Here is a 27985-nt window from a genome sequence, read left to right on the forward strand (position 1 = left end):
GAAGGCCAAGATCTGGTGATGGCTTCAACATCATCAGCTTCATCATGTAGCTGTTGGAAGATCGCACAACCACACTGCCATTCTTATCAAGTGCTGACGGTAACACTTGTCCATTTTGGGGTTCTGTAAGGAGGGGAACCGCAGTTTGAGGTCATTATGGATGACTCACCATGCACCATCTTCTCGTTTTTTCACCAGAATATGAGTGAGAAGGGGCAAAAAAAAAGAGAAAAAAAAAAAAAAGGTGGTTGGGCAGGAACACATCTGAATAAAGAGAGCTCCTTTTGCCTAGGTGCCAGCTACTACTGAATGCGGGACACTGCCGTGCCTGGTGGCGATGTTGGTGGTCGGTTGGCATCGGTACAACAACCACACATGCCGTCAAGCTACCCCCCTGAATCAACTCACTCGCATGCGTTTGCCGTTGCAAAGACTTCAACTGCCAACCAACTTTCACTCTTTCTTTCTCAGTGCACAAACAATATTGCACAGCCGGAATTTGGATGCCAGTCTACCCAACAGAACAGTTGTCAAGTGGAAACGCCAACTCAGAACATGCAGGTTTTCACCAAGAAATTGAAGCTGTTTCGAAATCGCAAAGAACCTAAAAGGAGTACAAAGACCAGAAAGACCGATCCGCTGCGAGGTGAAACCTCATTCGAATGCCATATCTCTCATCATCCCATGTTAGATTCCAGTCTTCTTATCAAACCCACCCTCGCTAATCCATGCTAAGCCTAATGTTATCTGGGAAAGTAGCGTCTGTACTTATTTCACCACAAGTTCCACGAGTTCCTTACCCGAGATACTTGGTTGCCTTAGCATCGGGAGGCCGACACAAGATTTACCTGCCAGTTTCCATGATAGGTACATTTATTATGTAATGATGCCGAAAACTAGAACAACGGGACTACCAAATCGTTTGACTCGATACGTACCTTCAACGACACTCCTATGTAGGGCCTACAAACAGTTCTTGGCATACTCTTCTTCTGCCCTTTGTTCCATCTTCCACTTGTCCATGTGTATCTTATTCATCCTTCGAGGTCTGATCTCGGGATTTCTTGTTCCGACGAAACCAACGCCGAGACTGTAATGCCCATGCCGCTAAGGAGAAAACGCGTCCCCTGAAATCTTGCAGACAGATGACAACTTCTGATGTTATGAGAAACACGACCCAAGGGAAACGGACTCAAGAGAGTTCCCAGACAAAATGCCATCCATTATCATCTTGGGCATGTTAGACGCATATCAAACACAACCCCCCTGGTCCATGCTGAAGCTGGAGTAATCTGGGACAACATCTTCTTATTTTATGCCAACATCCATGAATTTCTGACCCGTAATAGGGCTGTCCTGGCATTCAGAGGCCGGGCTTGCTTTTCCAATTCGGTGTTGTAGGCAATGATCCTGAAATTAAGCACAATGGGGACCCGGTCTCAATTGGGTCGGGGTTTGAGGGACACTCGCCTAGAATGGTATGCAGCACGTGTGTTGTATTGAGCTCGCAACCAGTTCTTTGTTTTTGCTTGCTGTCTTTGCTCCAGTTGGGCGTAGTTTGAAGTATGATCGGGGATAGTGATGCTCCAACGAAAAGTTGGAGGGAAAGCGAGACGTCGACGCTACCGTAGATGCCCGCGCGGTCAAGAAACCATCCCCTGTCAAGACAGACAGATAATTCCTAACATTATAAGCTGCTCTTGTCCACTCAACAAGCGCATACGAATATCGATGGTAGAAGACTCGTGATCCCGTCCGCTCTCTCATAGTCGTCTTGGTTTTATGGTTTGCCTGGTACCTACCTAGTGCTGTGTCGGTTCTCTGGGAGTGAATTCGATAACATTGAGAAGGGGAAACAACTTTACCCTGACAATGGATCACAAGGATCATTGCGGTTATATTTGTTTTAACGTACACTAGGTAGGTATTTGACCGAGTTACCGGCTACATACCGCCGGGTTTCAATGCCGGCAATTAGCTCTGGCAGCTCCAAGACGTTGATGACACTTGGTGTAGTAGAGTTTCATCCAACCTCGCTATAGTACACTAGAGTGTGTTACTATAATCTTTACCCCTGGAGTTGCAACCGCCCCTTGTGCTAAACCCTACTTGTCGTACGCCAAGCCAATTGAGTGCCGGATTTGCAGACCCATACTTGAACTATGAACTGCTAATTACAATAGTAATGGCCAGATTTTTGCATTAACAGGGGCTAAGCTTTGGTGGGTGCGACCACTTATACCCCTGTATCGGGGCTCAGCGACCCACTTCGGTCCGTCCACAGTCCTTCAGTAGCCTAGAATGCTACATACTTTGGGTCTACCTATGCTGGATCCCTCTTTTACAAACAACACCCTACTTATTACAAGAATAATCGCTGCCTGGAATTGAATTGCATGAACAGGGGTAAACTCTAGAGTTCCCTTAACCCGAGAGATTGGAACTAATTCTCCGTAGCTATGTAAACGAAAGCCCATTGGCGTTGCACTAATGAAGCCTATCTCTTGAGGCGAGCAGATTGATCAAGTTGATGCGCCCCACACACTCCCAGCAGTACTTGACAGTTTGGATGTCAGCTAGGAAAAACTACGATGGGCACTGGTAGACGCTACCAGGGCTGGAGCATTGTAGTGTAGATACGTACCTTCCCGTCGTGCTTCAGGTGAGTCCTGCACGTAAGGCGGACCAGGGGCACCTTGTTGGCTCTTCATCCCATGCCGCGCTAAAATCACTTTAGCTTCAGTTGTCAGTAGCTCCGGGGGTTTAACTACGTACCTAACGGCGTGTATCTAGGTAGGCTCGCACTGACTACACGGGTACAGTATCAACCGCTGAAAGTGCAAACAATACGGGCCGTTAGACTCTGCACTTTGTGGGTGTTGGGTGTTCGGCACGCAGACTGTGTAAACGGCTTCCCAGAAAATGGAACTTCAAAGCCCCGGTAGCCGGGCAGCCGGGCAGCCGGGCAGCCGGGTATAAATATCATGCCACCAAAACTAGACCCCTGCGCAAGTGCAAATCCGGGCCAGAGTCTGTGGGGGTCGGTGTTGCGTGACGGTGGGCTCGCTCGCTGTCTGTCGGCATTAAGCAAGGAAGAACTCCAAGATTTCTTCCACCCCGGCACGGGCCCTCCGCTTCCGCGGTCACGTCTTTAGACCTGACCCTTGCCAGGAACAGCGCAAGTTCTTCCACACTTTTCATACCAGTCAGATGGTAGCCCATCATCATCATTCCCAAGCCAAGTCAGGAACAGCGAGATCGACTATACAGTACACATCAGAGGGGCACAGTACATAGCGAAGCCCACTAGCGCGAGAGTATTCGAAAGAACTTTAACGGATTCTCACTACCGGCTCAGGCGTTGAAATTTCACCTCCTCGAGCATATACAGCCAAGACCGACCGGAGAAGACTCTCCTGGGTTGTCATTACCTAGTAAAAAACCAAAGGTGCAGCACCATAGGTTCCAGCTCTCTCGCGTCGGGTATTATCCGTACAAATGTAACCAAGGGAAGGCTAGCGAAGGCCGAAGGCTTGTGGTGTAGTGTAAATAGTCCCCCAGCGGGCGAAGTGGCACTAGTTTTTTTCCCTCCCCTCCCCCTCCTCCTGATCGTCGAGTTTTCTTCACACGCGTAATTTCTCCTAGAGGTAATTTCCGATTGGCAAAAAACTATACCTCAACCAGTACTAACCTAGCTCCTTCAAGTATGTTTTGCTTGCCCAAGTAAGTTGATGGTTCAAACATTAGATCGCGGCTGTCTGGCACACTCTAATCTTGGCATTGCGACCTCCGTACAGATTCAGGGGTGGGTAGGCAGAGTGTAGACAGAGGTCAAGTTTACAAAGAGGCTGGTATCCGCCCATTGCATGCCTGGAGTATTTGGCAATGTGTGTCAGCAAAGATCCAGAACGCGAAAATAGATACACATCGATACTCGCCCAACACTCTTGTTTCGTCTCATCGCCTCAGACCCGTTTACCGTGAGAATCGGGAGAATCGGGAGAATCACACGCCGCACTCAACATGGTGCTCTATGAGGACCGCGGACCGAACGTAGCCGCGGCTGTCATCACGATGGTGAGTCGTCCAACATCCTCTTCCAATTCCACGGCGCTTCTGTCAAGTTGTCGTTTCGTATCACCGGGCTGACTTTGTCTCATAGTAAGTCAGAAACAGGGTGTCTCTTGCTCCCGCAGTATCTATCTTCTGGATGATACCTACCAGACCCTCCCCTTCCTCGCGTTGGACGCCCATATCATCAGCGTCACTTTTACCCCAATATTTACCTACCATCCGTCTCCGGCAACATCTTTTCTAGAAGCATGCCACAGTTGGGAATTCTCAGCATGCTTACTTTAGTTTTTCTTTAATCAGATGTGTTCTCGGCTACATCACTTACGTTCTCCGAGTCTACACCCGATTACGATATGCAGCATGGGGGATAGAGGACTGGTGCATGACCGCGGCACTACCTTGCTTTACCGTGCTTTCGATAGGTTGTATTGCTTGCGGCTTCACAGGTATTGGCGCCACGAATGCAACCCTGGCACTGCCGGAGAACCAAAAGTACCATGAGATAGGACTATTCGTGAGTGAACGCCCCTAACAGCACCGCTCCCAACTTGGAAGAAGGATAGACGGCTGACTACGTGGTGTGGGAGATTAGTGGTTCTTCATGTTTGAGGTTTTTTACTGCGTCAACATCATTCCTGTCAAGCTGTCCATTAGTCTGGCCCTCATTCGAATCGCCGAGGTTCGTCTCATACAATCCGAAACATCTCGGCTGCTCGTCGAGATACTAACGAGGTGGTCGGAACAGAACCGAAAAGGTTTTATTTATGTGCAATACGGTGTCATGACAATGTTCACCATTATGAACATGATTGCGGGTCAGTAGTACTTGTAGCCGCCCTTTCCAGTGTCGGCTATCATACTCGACGTCAGGGGATTCTTTGGCTGACCACGCGATACTCGTTCCACCACAGGCTTCTACATCATCTTCCAATGCAATCCAGTCAGCGCGGCCTGGGATACAGATGCCATACAGGATGGGGCGAAGTGTAACCCCGCGGAGTACTTGGCGGACATTTACTGTGAGTCGCGTGCAGAAAAGACAAGAGATATCGATTTCCTACCTATATATACTTACCACGGATGCGTTCACCAGATGCCACAACTGCGGTCAATATCTTTACAGACTGGGTCACTGCTTTCATGCCTATCCCGCTGCTCTGGAACGTTCAGCTGAACCGAAACACCAAGATTTCTGTTATTTGCGTGCTGGGCCTGGGCTTCTTTGCCTCCATATCGGCCTGTGTCCGGCTCAAATATACCGTCAACCTCACAGCCCAAGAGAACTACCTCTGTACGTCCAGTTGAAGTGGATACTTGACTGCAGGACCATACTAACAGCCGATTGATTGTATCAGATGCACTTGCTGATATTGTGATTTGGGGTTATGCCGAGAGTATGGTTTTACCGATGATTCCGTCAGTTTTTTTTTCTGCTGTAATGCTAACTTTTTATTTTTTTCCGCCAGACGGCATGGGACTGATTGTAGGCTGCTTGATGACACTGCGACCACTCCTTCGCGAGGTATTGAGGTTGGGCGGCGACACTTCCCATAAACAGAGCAATGGCACAAGCGGTGCCGGCTACGGTTTCGGCACCAGGGGCACGCAGCGCCGCACCAACAATGAGCCCGATGACGACTACGAGCAGCCTAGCGACAGTAGGGGGCATGTGTCCTCCTCAAACGGCTACGGAAACGGCATAATCTTGACAGAGATCTCCGCGGGAGAACGCCAAGAAGACGACTACTCCAGCTTCGAGACGGAGAGTCAAAAGAAGATACTGATTACGGATGACGAGGCACCTGGAGGCATCATGGTAACTCGACATGTCAAGCTATCCCGCAATGATTAGGATAGACGGAATGGGCATGGAGGACGGGAGGCTGTCTTATTTGGAAGATTTGTGAATTGTTTGGGACTATTATAAGGCACAGCGTTAATAGAGATATCTTAGGTTCAACATGAGTGAAAAATACCACTCCTTTTTCTTCCCTTCAGACTTGATACAACGAAAGAAGTTTAACCTGGTTAAACCGCTTAATCATTTGGTACTTGTGGTTGCGACTGGTCGAACAGGGGCTTGTATCGCTACCAACCGATTGATGGCTCCTGTTGCCGGTGTGGCTGTGCCATTCTTGACGGCACTCGTCGCCAGCCAAGTAGAAAACCACCAAGTATCAGTGTTACTATTCCCAAAGCAACATGAAAGCATCTCCTGTTGGCGGGGAGGGGAAGGATGAGATTGTTACTGCATCATAGGTACCATTGCTACGCTATGCAGGTACCGTGTGGGTTAACGATTGTGCATGGGCATGGTGGGGTCTCAGTTGGTAGCGTGGAGTTATTAAGTTGACGGGGATGTAAGCACCGTTCGTTTTTTCAAGATTGGGGAGGAGGTCATTCTCAGCTTGGGATGGCAGCATTGAGAACACCAAGGGACGCAAGTGGTGCATCTGGAAGGGACTTGACGAGCTAATTTTTTAATTTTTCTTTCGCAAGGACCGAACAATGCACTCATGCGCGTTGTTCATATGGTAACATCGAGGACAGGCCCATCCAGTATCTCTTTGCCAGGGAAATGGTCCGCCATACATGACGATTGAGGGCAGCCCAAAATTTCCAATGGAATGCTCATGTCGAATACAGCATCGGAAATGAAGGCAGCTCATTCGGTCCAAGTAAATCAAAATGAGAATAGAGGGCACATATCGATGGAAGCCGATGTCCGTGGGGATCGGTTTGTCGAGAAGGAAATAGATTACGTGCAGCCTGTAGCAACCTCAAGTGTAGATCTTTTCTGGTCTGAGATGTGTAGCTCGCGTGGCATTCTACGCTGGAACGGTCGGACGGGAAGCTGACGTTCTCTTTCTCGTCTCTCTAGCTCTCTCTCTCTCTCTCTTTTCTTCTTTTCTTTTCCTTCAAGTCAATCATCAACGACGCAGGAATGGGAGTACGCTTGTCTTTTCCGGGGAAGTCATCATCCCTTTGCTTGAAGTCCATTGGAAGGAAGGTTTGAGATCTTACCTATCTGCATCGACTCTGCATCCCGTCTGCAGCTTCAGGGGAAGAGAGGCCGGCAAACTGAGATTGACAAGCGGGAAATAGTAAACAGCGACATGGTCGGTTGGGCCGATGGGAAAAATCAGAACGGAAGTTGCATCCTGGTATTTTTGTGGGAAAACCTTCGTTTATGTCGTATCGTGGCAAGGCTACTGGTGTACTGGGGCAACACCCACATCCCGTCACATCATTGCAGGGCAGCGATATGGACTTCTTTCTGCAATCTGCAAGCCCACGGCACGTACCTGCGTCAATGAAGGGCGCACGGCCTTCTTTCATTGGGATTGGTCCCGGGGAGCAGTAGGAAGGATTCGGGGAACTAAGTACACTTTGCACCAAAGTACACTACTAGTGTAGTTCCGCCTGGAAGCGCCTAGTAACTTGAAGTACACTTCCACTTACTATGGAGGAGGCTGTCTCGTTGTGGTTGACCTTCGTCACTCCAGCTTCGAATTACTCGAATGCGCGTTGAACCTTCAAATTGGGGCCTTTGTCTCGAGGCACTGTCATAGCCCACCGGTACTAATGAACCTGGCCTCTTTTTCCGAGTTTAATTGCGCCTCGAATCAGCCATGGTCCTCAGCCGTGTCTCGAGTGTGCGATTCGAGAATGGTTGTAGCAGGCTTCATTCAATTGTGATGTGTCGGAGGAACAGCGGCGAGCCATGTGATAACAGCACCCCAACCAAAACCTGATTGATTGATGTGGCCCCAGCAGGCCCATGCAAGGAAACCACGCCGTAGCTCGTAGGAGATGGATGTGCTTCCGATGCCCACTCAGTAGGCCGTGGATCCCATAGGGGACCTGATAGGTCGGGTGGGCCTCACAGCAAACGATTCTGAAGTGATCTGCATGTGCGAGAGGGCAATCGCAGTAAGTCGACACGAAAAAAGGCCGAGGAAAGGTCGAGATCGATGGGGTTGTGATGAGGTGGTGATGGGAGGGTTAATATCGAGCGGAGAAGATGCCGTTAGCGTTCAGGGCCTGGGTATGAGTGCGGATTGCGAAATATTTGCTGCTACCCCACGACACTACAACCCTGTCTTGTCACGGCCACGGCGTGACAACTCTCATTATTGCTCGAGGTGCCATGATGTCTGCCGGTGTCTCATCACCCATCGCCCGAGATCATTGTAGACTAGAAAAGGAAAGAAATAAAATCTGCAAACGCCCGTCGTTGACCAGTGATCACACGGGGGCAAAGGTAGTTGTCGTGTAAGGAAACCCCACGTGCTAAAGATCCCTTGTCTCTGGTCGTGGAGCCTTGCTAGCATGCCCCTGGGAGACGTGAATGGGCCGGGCCCAAAGCAGTCCTCCCCAATCGGCTCAGCTTCATTAATCCCAAAGTCGAATTAGTTGGGATGGAATTGCAGGAGACAGGAGTCCGGTGATGGTTCCCATCGTCAAATTGCATGTTCGCAAACAATGGTAATAATTCTCCTTCTTGGATAGAGCCCGAGAGCGTGCCATGGAACACAGAGCCGGAATCTACAAGCCAGCACTCTGGGACTGTGTGCCGCCATGGGAGGAAGGTGGTTACCAAGGTTGGTTGCAGATGGAGACAGAAAAAGAAATGGCGACGAACAACCCTGGGTCTCAGTTGTCACCTTCTGAGGGTTAAACCCACCTACTCATCTTTCTTCATAGCCCTGGGTGTCTTGGTTTCTGCTCATCTCGAGCTGCCCGTCCAGGTTTCTCCTCTTCCCCACGAACTCGGGGTCTTGCTTGTCGTCGTGCCCTTCCTTTGCTTTCTCTTCATTATCCTCCAGTTTCAACCTAACCCTGGGCCAGGCAATGAATGAGGCCCTGACGCTAACGCACCCAATACTGAAAACCCCTGAGTGCAGAGCGACGATTGGACAATCATTGTTTTCGTCGCTGTCCTACCAGACGTCTTCATTAAGCTTTCCCGTGCTTGCATCCACCTGCATCCTCTGGTATTCTCTAGATTGACGGCATCTGATTGGAGGTTCTCGATCTCCGCCGCTGGGGAAAGTATTGCGTCCCAGTCACAATCACAGCGACCTCGCAAGATTGTAGTGTACACCAACTACACCCGACCTCAGCCTTTACCTGGACTTACCGCCCCGCGCTTTTCACGCATAGGGAACGGGACTGCCCTGCATACGTCGTGTGTGCCACAGGGCAACTCAGCCAGGCCTTGAGGTTCCCGCTTGGTTGAAAGGTCCAAAGGGTCTGGGCATGAACTTCGCTTAGAGTAGGGCACCCGACAGCCGGCCCTTTCCCGTCTTTTAGTCTTTCTGCTCACTTCGACCTCTTGCATACTCAACCTCACGAGAACGTTCGCTGTTTTTCATGCTTGTCCATCATCAACAACAGTCGCCAACCTCCATAATCCAAAGAAGGTCCACCATACACACCGTGCTCCCCTGCTACTTACGTCGGTACTTCCCGCATCCGTGGACACTTAGAACTCCATCAAACCAACCACTGCCCAGACACTTCAGCGCCGTCCGATCTTTTTGCGCTGTCCCCTCCACACCTTCACAACTGCACTCCACGGTCTTCCGTACTAGCATCATCCGTTTGGCGACACTCACCGACCACGAACAAGCAATCGACGACAACCCAGACTGCGGGACGCAACCGATTCGTTTCCTTGCAAAGCACGATTCACTTCGACGACCACGAAGCCACTCAATCCGTGTTATTTCGCGCCGTATCAGCCCACGTTTCTTGCCGTCCCCGTCCTCTGTCTTGGAATAGGGAGTCTTGCGAAATATTAGTCGGCACATCTTCCGCCGCCGTTCGGTCGACCACGTTGCTACACCTCCTTTTCGTGGCGGCTGCAGAACTCTGAAAGAAACTGTCGCAGATCATCGGCGCCATTTCTGCGCTATCCTACGATCCTTCGACCCGCCCCTTCCTTCGGCGTAAGTAACCAGACACATTTTACCGCCTGCACATGTCTCGGTCGGGGTTGCCAAGTGGGATGAACAAGCCCGTGCGGTGTGCCTGAGCGTTCTTGAGAGTCGACGTACATACTACCTGATACCTTCAACTGCGGTTAGGTGACTCCACAGCGTACACCACTGGCATGTTTGTTTCGTTTCGATTCCCGCCTTCCGCAATGTCTAAACACCGGGGCTCCAAGTTCTTCCAAAGCCCCAGCTGCATGGCACTAACAATGTGTTCCTGTGTCTAGGCTCAAGTCCGGTCCATATCCTATGAATTTCTGCTTGGATCCCACCGAGCACCGTTTCATAAGAACAAAGTCCGACCCAACGCTTCGGTCCACGGCACAACCGGTGCCGGTGTAGACGTATCACGTACCTGGCCCAGTGCTTTGTACTCGAGTCTTCAGCTCGGCTAAGCTGGTGGTACACGTAACTAAAACCCACTTGATGGACATCGTCAAGCTTCCGGTCGATTTGCGGCGATAAAACCAACCAGACAACGAGAGCCCCATCGCTAAAAGTGGCTTGTGCAGGATTTGCAACTCACCCCTGCTGAATATATTCACACCTCACAATGTCTAGCACAGTACCAAAGCCGGCCCGGCTATCAAGCGGGCCACCCAACTCCGCTGTCCCTGCGCTTTCTATGGGCAAGACGCGGAAATCCATAGGCGGACTATCCGTTTCAACCAACACTGCGATGCCATCAACACCCAAATCTGGTGTTCTTCGAACCCCATCAAGCGCTTCCAACTTCCGCAACTCTACAGCATCACCAGCAACTGGCGGAGGCCTTCCTCAGCCGCGCGCCGTTTCTTCCATCAACGCTTCATCCAAAACACTGAGGAAATCCGTCAGCATAAACTCGTTTCCGCAACCACCACGCGGCGAAGGCCGACTTACCAGCTTACCGCCTAGTCCGCTCTCTGCCGTTGCCTCGTCGCGAAAATCAAAGACACCAACAACACCGACTTACCAATTCTCCGGTAGCACGGGGAGCCTCGTCAACGGGAGCGGTGACGGCCGGACGGCTGCCCGGTCTAGAAACTCGGATGGCTTGATCAGCATCGCATCACCACCCCAGAGCCGCAGTTCATCCGCACAAGATTCATACTCAACCTCAGCCACGCAATACGAAGACATGGAGGCAACGCAATCTCGACCAGATACCTCTGCAGGAAGCAAAAGCAAACGCGAATCAAAGACCGAGACAAAAGGCAATGTCGTCGTGAGCGTAAGAGTACGGCCAGATGCTTCTGGGAATGAGCACACTACAGATGGGGAGTGGATGGTGGACGGGAGGAGGTCGCTCATTTCGTACAACGGCAAGGAGGGAGGCGACTACTATTATGGTGAGTGCGCCGGGAAAAAGTACGCAGAAAGCAGAGGCTGATCGTAAAGCAGATAACGTGTTCACGACCCACGACGACAATTCAAAAGTCTACGACCACAGTGCCAAGCGCTTGGTCAGACGAGTTATGGAGGGATATCACGGCACAGTCTTTGCATACGGTATGACGGGTACAGGAAAGACATTTTCGATGCAGGGCACAGCTTCTTCGCCAGGCGTGATACCGTTGGCTATCACCGACATCTTCTCATACATTCGCGAAACGCCGTCGAGAGAGTTCCTGCTCCGGGTCAGCTACCTGGAGATCTATAACGAGAGGATTCACGATTTACTGAGTATGGCAACGGGGGGCAATGGTCCTGGCGCCCCGGCACAAGAGGAGATCAAGCTGCGTGAAGACAGCAAGCGGGGTGTTTATGCGACGCCTCTCAAGGAAGAAATCGTCCAGAGTCCGACGCAGCTCCTGCGTGTGATTGCACGAGGTGACCAAGCTCGCCGGGTCGCAAGTACGCAGTTCAACGCCAGGAGTTCACGCAGTCACGCAGTCGTTCAGATTGTGGTGGAGAGTAGGGAGCGTGTGCCCGCGGGAGATAGCTCGGGGGTGAGCAAGCGACAGGGTCTGCTGCCAGGTGGCGTGCGAGTTTCGACCCTGAGCTTGATCGATTTGGCGGGGTCAGAAAAGGCGGCTGACACAAAGGAGAGACGTCAAGAGGGTTCACATATCAACAAGAGTTTGTTGACCCTTGGAACGGTCATCGCCAAGCTTTCCGAGAACAAGGACAAGGACGACAAACATTTGCCTTACCGCGACAGCAAACTGACACGATTATTGCAAGGTGCGCTGTCAGGAAACTCGCTTGTGAGCATTCTTTGCACTATTCAGTGCGGCGCTGGCGGAAGTACCGCAGGAAGCACTCACATCAACGAGACACTTAACACACTGAAATTTGCGTCTCGAGCGAAAAATAGCATTGTCAGTCGCGCCAAACGTGCTGATGAAGCTCTCGGAGCCGGAGGTGATGGCAATGCTAGGGTCTTGCTGGAACGCTATCGGATGGAGATCGCTGAACTGCGAAAGGAATTAGAAAAGCAGGCAAAGGCCAACAGTCAAAAGGAAGCCGATGAGGAGATGGAGCGCGATGCGAAGGAAGAACTGGCACGAGAGCTGGAAATGGAGCAACGCCACGAAGAACAAATGCTGGAAATGCAGCTGGCTCGAACCGCCTTGAAAGAGAGGATCGACCATTTGAACCGGCTCATTCTCAGCTCAAAGTCGATAGGCGTCAACGCTAACGGATCACTCAGCTCCTATTCGCTCAACACATTCAACAACCGGTTCTCTGTAGGGTCGGTAAGATCCGTCATGACCGCCTCTAACGCAGGCAGGCCATTCTTGGAGAGGTCTACATCTATGGCATCATCTTCCTCAACGATTGGCCGGAGATCTTTCGAAAAGCGGTCGTCTAGTAGCGGGCCAGAAGCACCTCTAACGGAGGCCGAAGACGAGGACAGCATAGGGGAATTTGGAGATGGGACAGCCTCGCTTGCGGCTCAGAATCGCGCGTTGCAGGCAGATCTGGCGGACAAGAACCGGTATATCCAAACGCTGGAAAAGCGACTCCTTCAGGCTCGCCGCGCAAGCTCATCGCGCACCTCGCTCGGGATTACCCCAGGGAATAAGATACTGGTGGGAGAGGACCATAGCGTTTCGACCTTGCTTAGGGAAAAGGATGCAGAGATTACTGAGCTTCGGGCCCGGTTAGAGGACAAGGACAGAATGTTGGCGGCATTGCGGAGCGCGGCGAGATCGAGGGACAACGCGGACCGCGTCGAGTCGAGGACTAGCAATCGCAACTCGCGGGTCTTTTCCGATGATGGCAACTACAGCCTTGCCAACACCCCCGGCCTCACCACGCTCAGAAGCCCAACCAGTTCCACGCCGACGTTGAGTAAGCAGGTGTCGCTCATGAACAGCACCAAAACACGGACAAAGAGTGTGGATGAGATGAGCAAAATGCTGGACGACATGATCCAGGATCGCGTCGAATCTGGTCAGCTCATCCGTGGGAACAGGGGAAGCATTAGGGTCGCGCCCACGCCCGCTCCCACGATGCCGCCGCCGCCGCCGCCAGGCCCGATCAACGGTGAACACAGAGAGCCAATCCGGCTTTCACAGCGAACGCCATCGAGGACACCATCCCCGCCGACCCAAATGAACGAACCGCCTATCAAACTGCAGTTGCTATCGAAACTTAGGACGTCGTATGTTGCCGAGTCTCAAGGGCCAGTCATCATGGAGGTGTAGATGGCAAGGACTCACTTCCATTGGCGGGCATGATTTCCTGTGTTGTCTCTGTTTTAACCCGCATCTCGTGTGTGTGGATGCGATTGATTTGCGCCAAATGATGATCTTATACCCGAGTTTCTTTTCTTTTTTTTTTTTTTTTGTTTCATACTTGTTCTTGCTGTCATTTGCTTATTATAGATAAGCCTCCTCTTGAAGGAACCCCTCCTCTTGGGATTGGAGTTTTCTGGGTATGAAGAGATGAACAAGTTGGTTGGTAGGTTGCTTGTCGAAATGGTTTTGTTTTATTGCTGCCGAACCCGGAAGAAAGGCGCTGTATCATATCCGTTTTTCTATCATCTCCTACGTCCTCTACATGTATGTGTAGGATGTATCTGTATCTCTTTTTCTTGCTATTTCTTTACTCTCTTTGATCATCAAGCTCGTATTACGGTGGGGAGAGGGAAGAGGAGGTTTTTTTTCATGACCAAGACAAGCGGAATTTGCAATGGGCTTTAGACGATGAATAGGACGGAAGGAAGGAAGACAGGGTAAAATCATACATAACAGCATCATGGCTATGAAAATGCTATACAGTTGATCTAGGCGCAAGCAGGAGGGAGACTTTGAAGACCGGAAGTGGGACAACAGGAAAGGAAGAGGAAGATGAGATACCGATATGATTACAACCAAAACGTACAAGCGGGTTATGAACGCGGTATATCGTCATTTGTGACGGATCTAGTGTAAATGGTTCTCCAGTCCATCCAGGTTGCTTACCTAGGTTTCGCTGCTAACATAACTTTATGGGACTTTCAACGTGTAAAAGGTGGCCAAACTGCAATAATGACGTCGGTTAAAGCTCGCTTAAATTCTGACCACGACAGGTTACCGTTTTGTCTCGCCCGATACCGTTTCTCTCAAGCTGATCGTATTACGCTATTTAATAGTTTCCAAGAAACCCTACGACCAGCACTGAACCGTCTAAAAGATTGGTCAAAGCCAAATTGATGTACCCGGCGCTACACGGTATGTCTAATTGAGTGATTTTAAGTGAAAGGATATCGAGTGAGAGATAGCCATATCAGATAGATTGCCTGGGTGATGTGAGGTTCTTCCCGGTAGATAATAGCTTAGATGCTATTCTGAGTTGAGCATGAACAGGATGTAAGCATAGAAGTAACTGATCCCAGGTACAGCTATTACCAGAATTAATCGGAATTGGTAAATACTCTGATAGAAATTGGGATGCTAAACTCGGGAACCGGGACGCAATATGTTGAGGGCCGAAGATATAGCATGAAGCGCGTCTGGTTCCTGATACGACTCTTGCCCCAAGCGACCGACGGGAATCTTCAATCACGGGTTGCTTGCACTTGCTCACTCGAATATATTCACCTTTGGCGCACCTTCAGTCGTCGGCGATACCTGGCAAGTATCTACCCACATATACGACGTGTGGAGTGTAGTGTATCAATCCCAAACTCCCGTTGTGTTCCACGACCGCGTCCACTGCATGAGACGAGGTGAGGCAAGGGCGAAGCCGGGTGAAGCAAAGGTCGGTAGGAAGGATTACTTGCATGCGGCACTTGAGCTTGCGGTGCATGCAGTGTGTATGCACCATTCAATCCCACAATCCAGTCAATTTCTCTTGCGGATTCACACAAGTCGAAGCGATCGACAGGATGACAATATAGTACATGCCTGTATTTTCTTCGGTACACTACTTGATGCACACAGAAAGTGCCGAATCGCTTTAGTTTGGCCGAACGGTTTGCTTTATAGTTTCATCATCATCATTGGCGCCGTCTGGACCCGAGGGTATGGGACTTTCGTATATGTAGATGGTGATGAGTATCAAGAAGCCGGCAAGTGGTCTACCGATGTCCGTTTCTGGTGGCATCATTCCTACTACAATGCTCATGTCATATGCAAATGAGATTCGGAGTCGAGACTGAGGACGGGCCGTACCCGCGCGTCCGCAAAATCAAAGTCAATTTCATCCTACAAATCCTTCGAAGAGATCCGGGATGGATGACGACTCGAAAACGAAGACCCAGCGAGGTTACACATCACCAGGGGGAGGGGGGGGGGGGGGGGGGGGGGGGAAGAAAAAGGAAAAAAAAAGACGGAGAGTCGTGTGTCGCTGTGCCTGCCCTGACATGTGCCGTCCTCTTTTCGCAAACCCTGATTGGTCTTTCCACACGTTTCAGATTCGACAGGGGGGTCAAGAAATGGAGATCGTCGTCCCGGAAATCCACAATTGTTTGGATTCTCTTTTCCAAGAGTCCTCCTCATTTTCGCATCTCCGATGTCGGTTGGATGGGCACGCTCAGACGTTGTTTAATGTTGCAATCACCGAACCAACCCCAGCAATAACGCGGTATGTATAAGAAAGAGGCCAAGGGCATCCGCAGCGGTGGAAGAGGAACCGGGTGAGATGAGGAGAGCAGGTACGTGTATCAACTTGTGAAGCTTGTGATGGTGCCGCGGGTAAATGCCAATGTCGATTGGAGGATACTTTGTTGAATGGCAACGCCAACGAAGCCGTGTCTGTATCAGATCACTACGGGCCGTTTACTGGACGACGATTTGTGCGGTCCGACGAAACGAATGCGGAAGGTGTCTTTGTTCGGATTTGGCCGTTTGTCATTACATATGGCCCCGTCGCAGTCGGTCGGTCGGCTATGGTTGAGTAAAACTACATATGTACTAGTATACATACTCTAGTACCAAACGGACGGACATGGTGTGAGTGGTGATCCAAGTGGACAAGTGGACAACGGACGGCGCCCCTGGTGATCATTTTCCCTCGTTGCATGTCGGACATGTCCGCCCCTCGGGTCTCTTTTCTTAGCCTCCTCCATCACATGTCCCATTCCCCCCCCCCCCACATGTTGACTAGTGTACACTATACACTAGTGCACAGCAAAGAGAACTCAGATGGGCTCTCATTGCATGCGCAAATGTGTTTGATGATTACCTCTTATCATTTGCTCTGGTCGCCGACCACTTGTTCCAAGTCATCAAAGGCAGAATGCGCATCCAACGCAAGTTGATGTGATCCAAAGCCACGTCGGGGCATTTGCCTCCCGGTACACGAGTCCTGTCCGCGTCTGTGTTTGCGGCGGCGGCGGCGACATCACGGGTTAGGTGGTTTTGCTTTCCAGCTTCCGCTCTTGTCGAGCGCCCGTTTGCGCGTTTCAACACTGGCGGATGGTGTCACAGCGGTTTCCTTTTCGAGCCCGGCCAATCCTCCCCCGCCCCATCTCATCTCATCCACAGTCCGTCGCATTTGTGCATCGTGGAACAGAAACTCAATCACACGGCAATGGCTCGGTATATAGTAGCCCCCATGTAGCAGTAGCTAGCTCACCACTCATAGGTATTATCTATCGCCTTGCTCGACATAGCCCGGATAAGGTGTGCCTCTTTGTACCCCCCCCCCCCCCCCCCCCCTCACGTCATCCTCACCACCTGCCGCCGCCTTCGATCCCATCCATCCCTTCAACCCTTGGAGTTTCGCTTGACTTTGGAGGGGCCGCGTTTTTCTGGAAAGATCTGCTCAGATGGTTTCCGCCCTTCCAAGTCTCCAACGGCTTTCAAACGACTTCGACGCTTCGCCTACTGCAGATCTACACATCGAAAAGGGCCCCTCATCTCCAAGCAACCCCCTTCTCATCCCGGTCCATGGTGATCCTTCGGTTGTGACGCTGTCGACTGCCCAAGACCCTTGCAGACTGTCTGGGGACGATCGTCGTCTGTCCTGTCCTCTCTGGCCAATCCGCTCTACCCGGCTTTCCAGAATATCCACGGCCGAATCCACCAAGCGGTCACCCTTCCTCACCTTATCACCACACTGCCCCAACCCGTCATCCCGCGAGTCTGCGCGAGGGAAGGTGTTCTGGGGCAGAACGCTTGGTATTTGTTTACACGGTTGATCTTCGCTTTGGGAAAGCCTGGGAATCTCCCTTTGGCATCCATATCCTCCCTGTTTCGCTTCTTCCACCGCTCATCCTATTCTACTGTCAACTTCCTCAAACCCCCCCTCCCCTCCTTTTTCTCTAAACCTCGAACCTGGATCCCGTGGATCCCCATACTGCTTCTTCCGCCGCCGCTCCTCGAAGGGGACACGCAACATCCCTCAACTAATTATCAAGCGGGCCTGTCAAAGTCAACATTGCTCGCTAACCCCTAGATTGGGATTTGCACATGTGCTACCTCGCTACCCAGTTGTCATCAAGCATGTCGACTTTCTACCGAGAAGCTTAATCTTGCTCGCCGCCCTCGACTCTATTGTCGCTGGACAGCCAAACATCTGGGCGCACCTTTCCCTCTTCCCGAAAACAGCAACACAACGGTTGCCGGCTTCCAGATTGCCCTGGTATTCTTCGTCCCTCCGGCTACGGTCGTCTCGCCTCGACGTACACGGGAATTTGGTGCCTGACCAATAAAACAACTCTGAGGGTTAGATCCATATACACTCCTTCTGGACACAGCAACAAGCCACCAACATTTACTTCCCAACGGACCCTCTGCTTGTGTAGCCATCGGTTCTCACACGGTTTATACCAAAAATGCCACCTACTCTCGACTTGAGTAGGACGAGACACGCCAAAATGATCATTTCTCCGCCCCGAATCAACCTGCGGAGGGCAGCCTCTTACCACCACGACAAGGGACCCGTCTCTGCGACATCTTCCCGTTTCAACTTCGACCACCTCATGTTCTCTCCTCCTCCGTCACCAGGTCTACCGTCGCTCTCGCCCCCGCTGCGCAAACCGTCCAAAGGATTCGCGGGATTCGTCCGGCCCAGGAGGGTTGTCCGTTACATCTTTTACATATGCGGACTTGTTTTGATTTTCTACGCGCTCAAGTGGTTATACACACACAGCCCGGTGCTCCCCTTCCTTTCTCGGCCGTATGACCACTCGCTAGTGTCACGAGCCGACCTACCAGATCACCCAGCGCCCATCTTATTGACCGATTCGCGGGGCCGGACAAGCTGGACAGTTTCGATACCACAGGGCTCGGAGTTTCCTCTTACCGCCGAGGAGTTTACGAACGTGTGTGAAAAGTGTCGGGAAACGGCGGAACGGGTGCAGCAACTGAGATCACAGAAGAGCACCATACCACAAACATATCTCGGGTTTCTTTCCGATACGTCGGGCTCTCACTTTATCGACGTCAAGGAGGCCCAGCAGGCTGGGTACCTACCTGCGCCCGCGTCCGCGGACAAAGCGCAAGACGCGGTGAAGACTCTTGTGGGGGAAACCGTAGAAGGGACGATACCGAAGCCTGTGTGCGAGAAAAGCTTGACCTTTGTTCTCGAGTCAGACGATGCCGGTCTGGGAAAGACTTTAATGATGCTCTGGACAGCGTACGGGTTGGCCCAAAATGAGGGCCGCGCCTTTTTCATCGACGACAGCCGCTGGGCCTACGGGAAGTACATGGACATCTTCCAGGCACCTCCTCGCGAGGACTGCGGACCGCCTCCCAGACACGAGATGCTTCCCTGCCCACTTGAAGCTCGCCATCTAGTCGTTTCCACCTGGACAGCCATTGACCTTTTCGGTGAGCTGCTTGTCGGAGGCTCCTCTGACGACCCGCTAGAGCGACTAAAACCGTCCGCGCAAAAGAAGATGTTCAGCCTCGCCCGCCTCGGTCACGATGCGCTATTCCGTCTCAACAAGGACGACAATGTTTACGTCGACAACCGCGTCCGCGATCTCATGGCCAGGCGGATCGTGCCCAAGACGAAAGGCAAGCAAAACGGTCTGGCCATCGGTATTCACGTCCGCCGCGGCGACCGTCACCCCTTTGAGTACCAGTACCGTTCTTCTTACATGCCTGTCAACATCTACGCCGAAACCGCGCGCGAGATTTTGGAGGACAAGTTCAATCACACCGGCCCGCACGGGGTCGAAGATGCCGTCGCCAAGTCCCACAGCCTCATGATTCTTGCCTCTGATGACCCTATGATCTACCAAGCCACCGAGCTCAAGGGCGCAACACTGGCGCAGGAGCGTATCAAGCTCGCCGCCAAGCAGGAGATGAAGCAGCCTGAACTCGACAGGAACGTGATGCACAAGTTCCACGATGAAGCGTTCGGCTGGGAGGGCGGGTTTTTCTCGGCCATGTTCTGGAATTTGGGCCAGTCCAGCTCGAACGCAGATGTGGAGGCCCACAAGAAAAGTCCATCGGCCGATGCGATCCGGCTTAGGAGCCTGGTGGGCCGCGCGTACATGATGGACCTGGCTGTGCTGGCGGACGCGAGCGATGTGGTGATTTGCACAGTTAGTGCTGTGGGGTGCAGGTTGCTGGCGGTCATGATGGGCTGGGAGAGTGCGATGGAGAAGGGCAATTGGGTTAATATTGATGGGGGGTATGGGTGGAGGGGGGTTTCTTCGTGATGCGGTGCTGCTATTGCGAGGCCAACGATGGATGGACTCATATCAGATATCAGGGGACTTTTTTTTTTTTTTTTTTCGAAAGAAATGACCAAGAACGAAAGAACGGGTGATGGATGAACCATAAGCAAGGAACGCCACAGCTTCCGAAGCATCAACATCAACAACCACAACCACAACCAACAACAACCACAACAACAAACTTGCCAGTCATAGCGCTTATTCTTTGCAGCTTTTCGCATTTTGGACGGCGTTCAACCAGGAGTTACACTTTCATTTTCGGGGTAACAAAAAAGGGGAAGGGGGGAGCATTGATTATTCCGGGATTCTTGGGATAGGGCACTCATGATACCACATAACACGCATTCACTCAAGCTTTTCTCTATTTCTTCGTATGGGTTTTCTACTTTCGGTGTTAGATAGAACATGTCCCGGCTTCCTGTCAGTATCAGCATTGATTCTTGTTTTCCTGCATGTCTGAACCAAGCAAGTCAATGCATCTGGTTGGTTTTGTGTAGAGTGACAAAGGGCTCGGTTGGAAACCTGCCTCATAGTAGTGGAAGATACCGAGCCACCTGATTCTAACAACAAATAAACATACCTACACTATACATACACATCTGAACCGGCAGCAACAGATTTTCGATCATAAGTCCAATCCATCAAATTATGAATCCGAATACGTTTGCGTAAACATTTGATGACGCCATTGCACTACCTTACTATAACAATAGCGAATTCTACGTCTTTCTTTTGTTTCTTTGTTTATTTTTCTTCTTTAATCTGGCTGGACAGATAGTGGTGGTCAGCAAAGGCGAGGGACGACGCAAGATGACTTGCTTGGGCGGGATTGAGACGAGAGCGGGAGTAGCCGCTGTGGCAAAGCACAACCTCGAATGCCAAGATATGGCTCCGTTGAGCTCCAGCTTGACCCCTTTTTAGTATCTGGATAAGCTTCTTTCAACACAGCACGGAATGTTGGATATGTTTGCTTGCCAGTTGGGAATTGGTGAGATGTTTGAAAGGGGTGAAGTAGATGGCGGCCATTCAAGTAGTATGCATATTATCATATCTGTTCATCACTGCATCTGCAGTCAGGCATTCATATGTATTCCTTCGTACTCGCCGCGTTCTGAAGACGCTAGAACTTCCATTCAGGCATGACACTACCCTGTCTGCATCCTATTTCCTTTGCAAGACCAAAACAGCATGGCTGGAGAACTCCAATCGTCTCTTTCCATGGGTCGAAACCGTCAGATGCGATTTCCCCCATGGCATGATCTTGGGCTGAGGTTGCCAGTGCGGCAAGGATAGGTAGTTTGGATGATCTGGAGAGGGTACGTACCGTCCAACCAAAAATCCGAATACGAATTCGTTGCTCTTATGATTGGCTGAGAGACATCAGACTGCCCAGCTCCTATTCGCCCGGAGGGGAAAGCTGCTCCCGAAAGGCGAGGTGGTCCCTGAGCTTCACCAAGCTGGTGAAAGTGTGCTGCTGTCACCCCAGTTTTACCACCACTGCCCTTGGTCCCTAGCTAGGTGGGTAGACCTCCCCTCCCCTATCAGCCTATCGCTAGGATAGGTCGTAGAGGTAGCCAGAGAGGAAAGGCTACAATAACCGCCAACCATCGACCGACTTTATATAATCAAGTCGCGTCGCCCACCTTCTCCCCTTTTACCCCCCCTCCTCAGGCTACATTCATTTTCTTGCTTGTTCGCTGCCGGCGTCCACGACTTTGGCTTCTTTCCCTCCACCCCTTCTCCCCACCTCCTTCTCCAACCATGGGCATCCTGCAAGTCGTTGCGGGACCGCTGTCCCAGCAGTTTTCCCAGCTGGGGACGGTGTCGCAAATCGGTGTCGCGATCGCCTCCTTTTTGTTTGTCGCCGTCGTCCTCAACGTTCTCCAGCAGTTCCTCTTCAAGAAGCCCAATGAGCCGCCTCTTGTCTTCCACTGGTTTCCTCTCATTGGCAGCACCATTACGTATGGTATGGACCCGCCGCGTTTCTTTAAGGAGAACAGGGAAAAGGTAAATACTTCAACCGCCTCCTGTAGGGCTACGTGCGAACTTGGCTTGCTAACCATCTCGGCGCTCGAACAGTACGGCGATTGCTTCACCTTCATCCTCCTCGGAAAGAAGACTACTGTCTACGTCGGCCCCAAGGGCAATGATTTTATCTTGAACGGCAAGATTCGCGATGTCAACGCCGAAGAAATTTACACCGTCCTTACTACCCCTGTTTTCGGCAAGGACGTCGTCTACGATTGCCCCAACTCCAAGCTTATGGAGCAGAAGAAGGTTAGCAGAGGCAACAAAATATGGAAGTGATAAACAGTGTGCTAACATACGGTTCCCACAAGTTCATGAAAATTGCGCTCACCACCGAAGCTTTCCGCCAATATGTCCCCATCATTTCCGATGAGGTTACCAGCTACCTCAAGAGAACCGCCGACTTCAAGGGCAAATCCGGCATCGTCGATATTCCCCCCAAGATGGCGCAGATCACCATCTTTACCGCCTCGCACGCTCTTCAGGGCAAGGAGATTCGCGACAAGTTCGACGAGACGCTTGCCGACCTATACCACGACCTCGACATGGGTTTCTCTCCCATCAACTTCATGCTTCACTGGGCCCCTCTTCCCTGGAACAACCGCCGCGACTATGCCCAGCGTACCGTCGCTAAGATCTACATGGACACCATCAAGGAGCGTCGCGCACGCGGCGAGACTGGCGCCCAGGACATTATGTGGCACCTGATGAACTCGACCTACAAGGGCGATGTCCCCGTTCCCGACCACGAGATCGCCCACATGATGATCGCCCTCCTCATGGCCGGCCAGCATTCTTCGTCCTCCACCAGCTCGTGGATCATGCTCCGCCTCGCCTCTCGCCCCGACATCATGGAGGATCTCTACAACGAACAAGTCAAGAACCTTGGCGCCGACCTGCCCCCACTCACCTACGAGGACCTCGCCAAGCTGCCCCTGCACGCCGCCATTGTCAAGGAAACCCTCCGCCTCCACGCCCCTATTCATTCCATCATGCGCGCCGTCAAGACGCCCATGCCCGTCCCCGGTACCAAGTACGTTATTCCGACCGACCACGTCCTCCTCGCCGCCCCTGGTGTCTCCGCCACGGACGAGGCCTACTTCCCCCAGCCCGACCTTTGGGAGCCCCACCGCTGGGAGAAGGACTCGCCCCTCGCCCCCACAATTGTCCGCAATGTCGCTAGCGAGGAGGACGATGAGAAGATCGATTATGGCTACGGTCTCGTCAGCAAGGGCGCCAACTCCCCTTATCTGCCCTTCGGCGCCGGTCGTCACCGCTGCATTGGCGAGCAGTTCGCCAATGTGCAGCTGCAGACTATTCTTGCTATTATTGTTCGTAACTTCAAGTTCAGGAACGTGGATGGTAGCGATAAGGTTATTGGTACCGACTACGCTTCGCTTTTCTCGAGGCCCCTTGAGCCGGCAAAGATTTACTGGGAGAGGAGGGAGGGTTGCCAGTTGTAAGAGACTGATGTGGTGATGAGGAAGGGTGTGGATGCTTAGATGGGCGTTCTTTGGTTTTAGTTGTTATAATTTTGAAACTGGGTCTACGGCATATAAGGACGTGATTGATCAATCATGAAAAAGAGTGTTCTTGGAGGTAGGATAGAATAGAGCTCGATGGGACTTATGGGAGGAGTGTCCCGAGAAAGACTCAAGTGAAAGAAAGGGAAGTTGCATTATAACTAATACCTAATACCAACGAACGAACACGGTGGCCTCACTGTTGAAGAACAGTACATCCATTCTTGACTGTTTTATGCACGTGTCGGTTGTTGTTGGAGGTGTGGTTGTAGTTGTCAAAAGAAGATCTGCGAAAGTCTGAAAAGACAACATCACCAGTTCGCATTGGAGAGTCACATATCGAGTCGAGTCCGACAACCACCAAACGTGTCCTGTACCAAAATGAGTGAACAATTGGAGGAAATGACGCAGCAACATGCAATCCCTCTTCGGTGACTCGTTGCGCTGTTCTCGATCATGACACAACTTTGGCTGACCAAATGGCTATGGGTACGTGGTTCATTCATCGCTGCGGGTTGTCCATGGGCTGTGAAAGAAAGGCAGCTATTAAGATCTAGGCACTTCCAAAAAAAAAATAAAAAAAAAAAAGAAGAAGAAGAAAAAAAAAGGATGTTGAGATAGTTATAAACCCTAAGCAAATTAACGGCCATAATTTCTAGGGAGTTGAAGGTGGATTGCTGCGAGGAGAGCTTAGTGAGGAATTTGCTCGTTTACTCGATCCCAGCAAACTGGTGGAAAATAAAAGGCCGGATCGAAGAGGCATGAAAGTAATAAAATAGAGGATGATTGAACGCAGTCAGGTCGGTTCCAAGGATTACTGATGTTGATGCCCATAGCACCCAGCTCATGAGGCCGGCGAGGAGGTGATGGTTGTTAGAGATGCTCGGAGGAAGGTGGAGGTATGGCTGGAAGATGACTGCACTGGAACGTGGAGACCAATACTGCTCAGACTTTGTGAAGGACAAGGAACTATTGAGTGGTTTTGCGTCACCTAATTTTTGGACATCGTTGACTGGGGTTTTGTTGACGAACTTCCTCCGCGTCCTCTGGAAGGAGGGGGATGGGAGTGAAGTGAGGAGTCATGATGAACACGAACCATGGGGAAGTCTAGTTTGCCTGGAAGTCACCAAATTGGAAAGCATATAGAGATAATTTCTTAAAGGCCAATCTATATCCGTATCGTTGCACATTGTCCAGCAAAGACGACGATACTATACGACAAATACACGCATGCCCTGTGCCCATTCTGCTTTTAAGACGACGACGACGACGACGACGACGACGAAGAGAAGACCCCCGTATAATAGATAACTCAGTTTAGCTAAAAACGCCATGCTGTGCAACAATTGTTGTCTGTGAATGTTCTGATTTCATATCATGATCGAAACAGAAATCAAACAATACAAGCCGCCCAATGTTGCTTCAAAGAAAGTCCCGAAGTTCCCTCTTTTTGTATTTCCGTCAAAAAGCAAAACACCGGTGCTAATGCAAGATTTGGGTGGGTAGAGTAGAGATGTTGATGTGTGTAGTAGTAGAAAGGTAAGGTATGTTAGGTTAGGTGGCCAGGTGGTGCGCGCCAGTGAGTTCCAATAGCCGTGGTGATAACAAACGACGTTTGCCAACACCCACACGGCTTCCTATTTTTCCCTCCTTCGCTTGATTTCTGGGTATCCAATTTTGATTTTGTCTTCACCTTCGCTCCCCCACCGTACCATGTGCGCTATGGCGGGTATGAAGAGAAGAAGGTGGACAAGTTAGATCTCGCATGAGATATAGAGAGGGAACTAGCACTCTCTTTGTCATGACAAACTGACTGTTGACGCAGCGCGCTTAAGCGGAGGCGGAAGCCTTGTTAGCCTCCTCCTGCTGCTGCTTCTCCAGGGCCTTCTTGTGAGCGAGTCTCTTCTCTTCGGCAGCGACCATATCTGAAATACAAGTTAGTTAACGGCTCTATACGAGCTTGAAACAAGCACACGGGGCCAGTAAAAAAAAGAACAAAAAGAAAAAAAAAAAGAAAAAAAAAGCAAAAAGAGACATACCCTGCCAGAGGTTCTGACCCTCATAGTCCTCCTTCTTGACCTTCTTCTCGATCAAGTGCTCATGGTTAGGATCGTTGGGATCAACGACCATGACGGTCTCCCACCTGCCCTTGCCGCTCTTGGCATCGGCAGTCTCGAAGGCGGCCGTGGCGATGAGGACGGCGAGCGTCAGGCCCTGGGCGTAAACACGGGCCTGGACGAGCTTCTGACTGGCGCTAAGATACTTGTTACGGTTGACAATGGCCATTGCGGCGCCCATGGCGGCAATCCAGGACGCAAAAACAATGCTGTAGCGGTTCTCGCGGCCCCATTCCATGAAGCGCTGGGCCGAAGTCACGTTGGCCAGGCGCTCCTGCTCGTGCTTCTTCTTGCCGGCCTCGATATAGTTCAGCATTGGGTCCTTGGCGCGCTGGAAGGTGACGCTGTATTGCTCGGCCAGGATGATGGCACCGAAGGTGCCCGCCGAGGTAACAAGGAAGGCGCGGAAGGGGAGCGAGAGCTGGCGGACAAACTGATAGCGCTTCATGCCCAACATGACACCGCCGAGACCGAGGATGAGACCGCCGGTACCACCGATCAAACCGCCCTTGACTACCTCGCGGTAGTGGGCCGCCTCCTCTTCCTTGCTGATGACCTTCATGGTTGCTGTTGGTGTCGGGTTACCTTTGGTGGTGGTGTTGTCGTCTTCGTCGTCGTTGGGGATGAGGAAGATGGAAGTATGGGGGTTATAAATGGCGTGGGGAGGCAAGTGTGTCGTTGCTGTTAGAGGAGCGACGTCGTGGTTGTTCGTCTGAAACTGAGTTTCGAGACAAAAGATTGGGGACGGTGGCGTGAATAAGCTAACGTAGGAACAAAACTCGCAGGGAGATTCGGATGGGATGATGTCGATTAGGCGTGCACGGAAGCGGATACGTGCGGCAGGTGTAAGATAATGTGGGGCCGCTTTGACTTTGGAGCGAATGACGCACGACCAACAATGCTGACAACGGGAATCGGAGAAGGTTGGTAGACAAACTGAAAAGCCGCAGTTGATGGGCAACACTGAGAATATTGATGACGCTTATATACCGCACCTAATTATGACCATTTATTATAGATGCTCCGATGAGGTGACTTATGCTTTTTGCACAGAGATGCTCCTTTCAGTGTTTACTAGGGAACTCTCTCTCCATCTTCCGATTTTTTCCCTCTCGGAAGATTTCGCTACCGAATGCTCTCAACCTCACGCCATAGCGGATGAGCGCGACCCGGCGCTTGCTAGAGTGAGCGCGCAGCGAACGGAGCAGACTAATGATGTAATGGAAATACCGAACGGTACGTGGTACGAAAAAAGCCGCTGCGTACACTAGCCGCCGCTGCCCTACGCAACAATGGGAAACCCCCGACTTCCGAAGAGGACGACGGACAATGTGACAACGGGCAGCCGGGCACCGCCGCACAATCCGCACCATCAGCCAAAGAGGACCCTGAAAACTTCGTTTGAGTGCCAAGCGCTGCAGATCCATGGCAGCTTGTAAAGACTTTGACAGGCCGCTGCCAGATGTATGTATGTGTACATAGTACGGGTATCCCCGCCCGTTACAGACACACAGTCCCCGGGATAAAGCCGAGTGCTACCATCACGAACACTTTGCCAATGCCGAACTTCGCTATGGTCATCCGTTTCTCCTTTTGTCCATTTCGTTGATAGAACCACATATGCCGCATCTTCGTTACCGTCATACAACCCAGATAAGCCAGAAGAAACTCCTAGACATGGTCCTACGCAAACACTTTTTCATACACACATTCCCGTTGTCTTGTAGTTACAAATGTCGCCGTTTTGCTGAACGGGATGATCCTGACACGGGAGCTGGATGACTGGGCCGACAAGCTATAATCCACCTCGCAAATTTCGGACGGCGAACAAGTGTTCTCGGCCCGCAAGATGTCTTCGGCGATTTGACTGATTGTCGGCTCCCCCGTCCAGCCGGAGCGGATCCTCGTCGCCAAATTTCATAGACAACGCCGTATGGTACAGAACGCGCGCACCATGTACTGGCGGTATTGTAAACCGTTTTGCCGGCGACCGGGGCCTTTGAACTTCGGGTATCGGCCATGACCGGCAGTCGGCCAGGGCACATTTGTACAGCTTGACTTTCCGCGTTGATGATGTGCTGGAAATATATACACCTGCTCGCTTCCCATCCTTCGTCGAATGAGTCAGTGGTTCTACCTGGAGACTCATTCGGCGTAGATTGCGTGGGTTGCGTGTGTGTGTGTGTGTGTGTGTGTGTG

At 51.4% G+C, this 27985-nt stretch overlaps 7 protein-coding genes across 7 annotated transcripts; 5 read left to right on the forward strand and 2 right to left on the reverse strand.

Annotated features, from left to right (window-relative positions):
- The first annotated feature begins 334 nt into the window (after positions 1-334).
- Positions 335-1120, forward strand: B0T23DRAFT_384007 (uncharacterized protein). The gene is made up of 2 exons (XM_062837450.1): positions 335-686; positions 757-1120. Exons 1-2 carry the CDS (start codon positions 376-378, stop codon positions 1094-1096), a joined length of 651 nt encoding a protein of 216 aa, XP_062690542.1. The 5' UTR covers positions 335-375; the 3' UTR covers positions 1097-1120.
- A 2903-nt stretch (positions 1121-4023) lies between these two features.
- B0T23DRAFT_321132 (uncharacterized protein) lies at positions 4024-5926 on the forward strand (the record flags this gene model as incomplete). The annotated part of the gene is made up of 9 exons (XM_062835212.1): positions 4024-4077; positions 4125-4161; positions 4521-4588; positions 4667-4753; positions 4820-4889; positions 4986-5093; positions 5168-5365; positions 5430-5468; positions 5541-5926. 9 exons carry the CDS (start codon positions 4024-4026, stop codon positions 5924-5926), a joined length of 1047 nt encoding a protein of 348 aa, XP_062690543.1.
- Positions 5927-10380: 4454 nt separating this feature from the next.
- B0T23DRAFT_186138 (kinesin-domain-containing protein) lies at positions 10381-13828 on the forward strand. Its single transcript, XM_062833140.1, has 2 exons — positions 10381-11404; positions 11457-13828. The coding sequence occupies exons 1-2, from the start codon at positions 10627-10629 to the stop codon at positions 13706-13708; spliced, it is 3030 nt and encodes a 1009-aa protein (XP_062690544.1). The 5' UTR covers positions 10381-10626; the 3' UTR covers positions 13709-13828.
- A 4118-nt stretch (positions 13829-17946) lies between these two features.
- Positions 17947-20226, forward strand: B0T23DRAFT_186152 (uncharacterized protein). The gene has a single exon (XM_062833141.1). It carries the CDS (start codon positions 18265-18267, stop codon positions 20098-20100), a length of 1836 nt encoding a protein of 611 aa, XP_062690545.1. The 5' UTR covers positions 17947-18264; the 3' UTR covers positions 20101-20226.
- Positions 20227-21756: 1530 nt separating this feature from the next.
- Positions 21757-23723, forward strand: B0T23DRAFT_186158 (cytochrome P450 51). Its single transcript, XM_062833142.1, has 3 exons — positions 21757-22125; positions 22198-22395; positions 22458-23723. Exons 1-3 carry the CDS (start codon positions 21880-21882, stop codon positions 23607-23609), a joined length of 1596 nt encoding a protein of 531 aa, XP_062690546.1. The 5' UTR covers positions 21757-21879; the 3' UTR covers positions 23610-23723.
- Positions 23724-25244: 1521 nt separating this feature from the next.
- B0T23DRAFT_186179 (uncharacterized protein) lies at positions 25245-26543 on the reverse strand. Its single transcript, XM_062833143.1, has 2 exons — positions 25709-26543; positions 25245-25594 (listed from the first exon to the last, which is right to left on the reverse strand). The coding sequence occupies exons 1-2, from the start codon at positions 26346-26348 to the stop codon at positions 25500-25502; spliced, it is 735 nt and encodes a 244-aa protein (XP_062690547.1). The 5' UTR covers positions 26349-26543; the 3' UTR covers positions 25245-25499.
- Positions 26544-27581: 1038 nt separating this feature from the next.
- Positions 27582-27935, reverse strand: B0T23DRAFT_321461 (uncharacterized protein; the record flags this gene model as incomplete). Its single annotated transcript, XM_062835236.1, has 1 exon — positions 27582-27935. One exon carries the CDS (start codon positions 27933-27935, stop codon positions 27582-27584), a length of 354 nt encoding a protein of 117 aa, XP_062690548.1.
- Between the last annotated feature and the right edge of the window lie 50 nt (positions 27936-27985).

Source organism: Neurospora hispaniola, assembly GCF_033458365.1.
Source record: "Neurospora hispaniola strain FGSC 10403 chromosome Unknown B0T23scaffold_6, whole genome shotgun sequence".
Lineage (NCBI taxonomy): Eukaryota > Fungi > Ascomycota > Sordariomycetes > Sordariales > Sordariaceae > Neurospora > Neurospora hispaniola.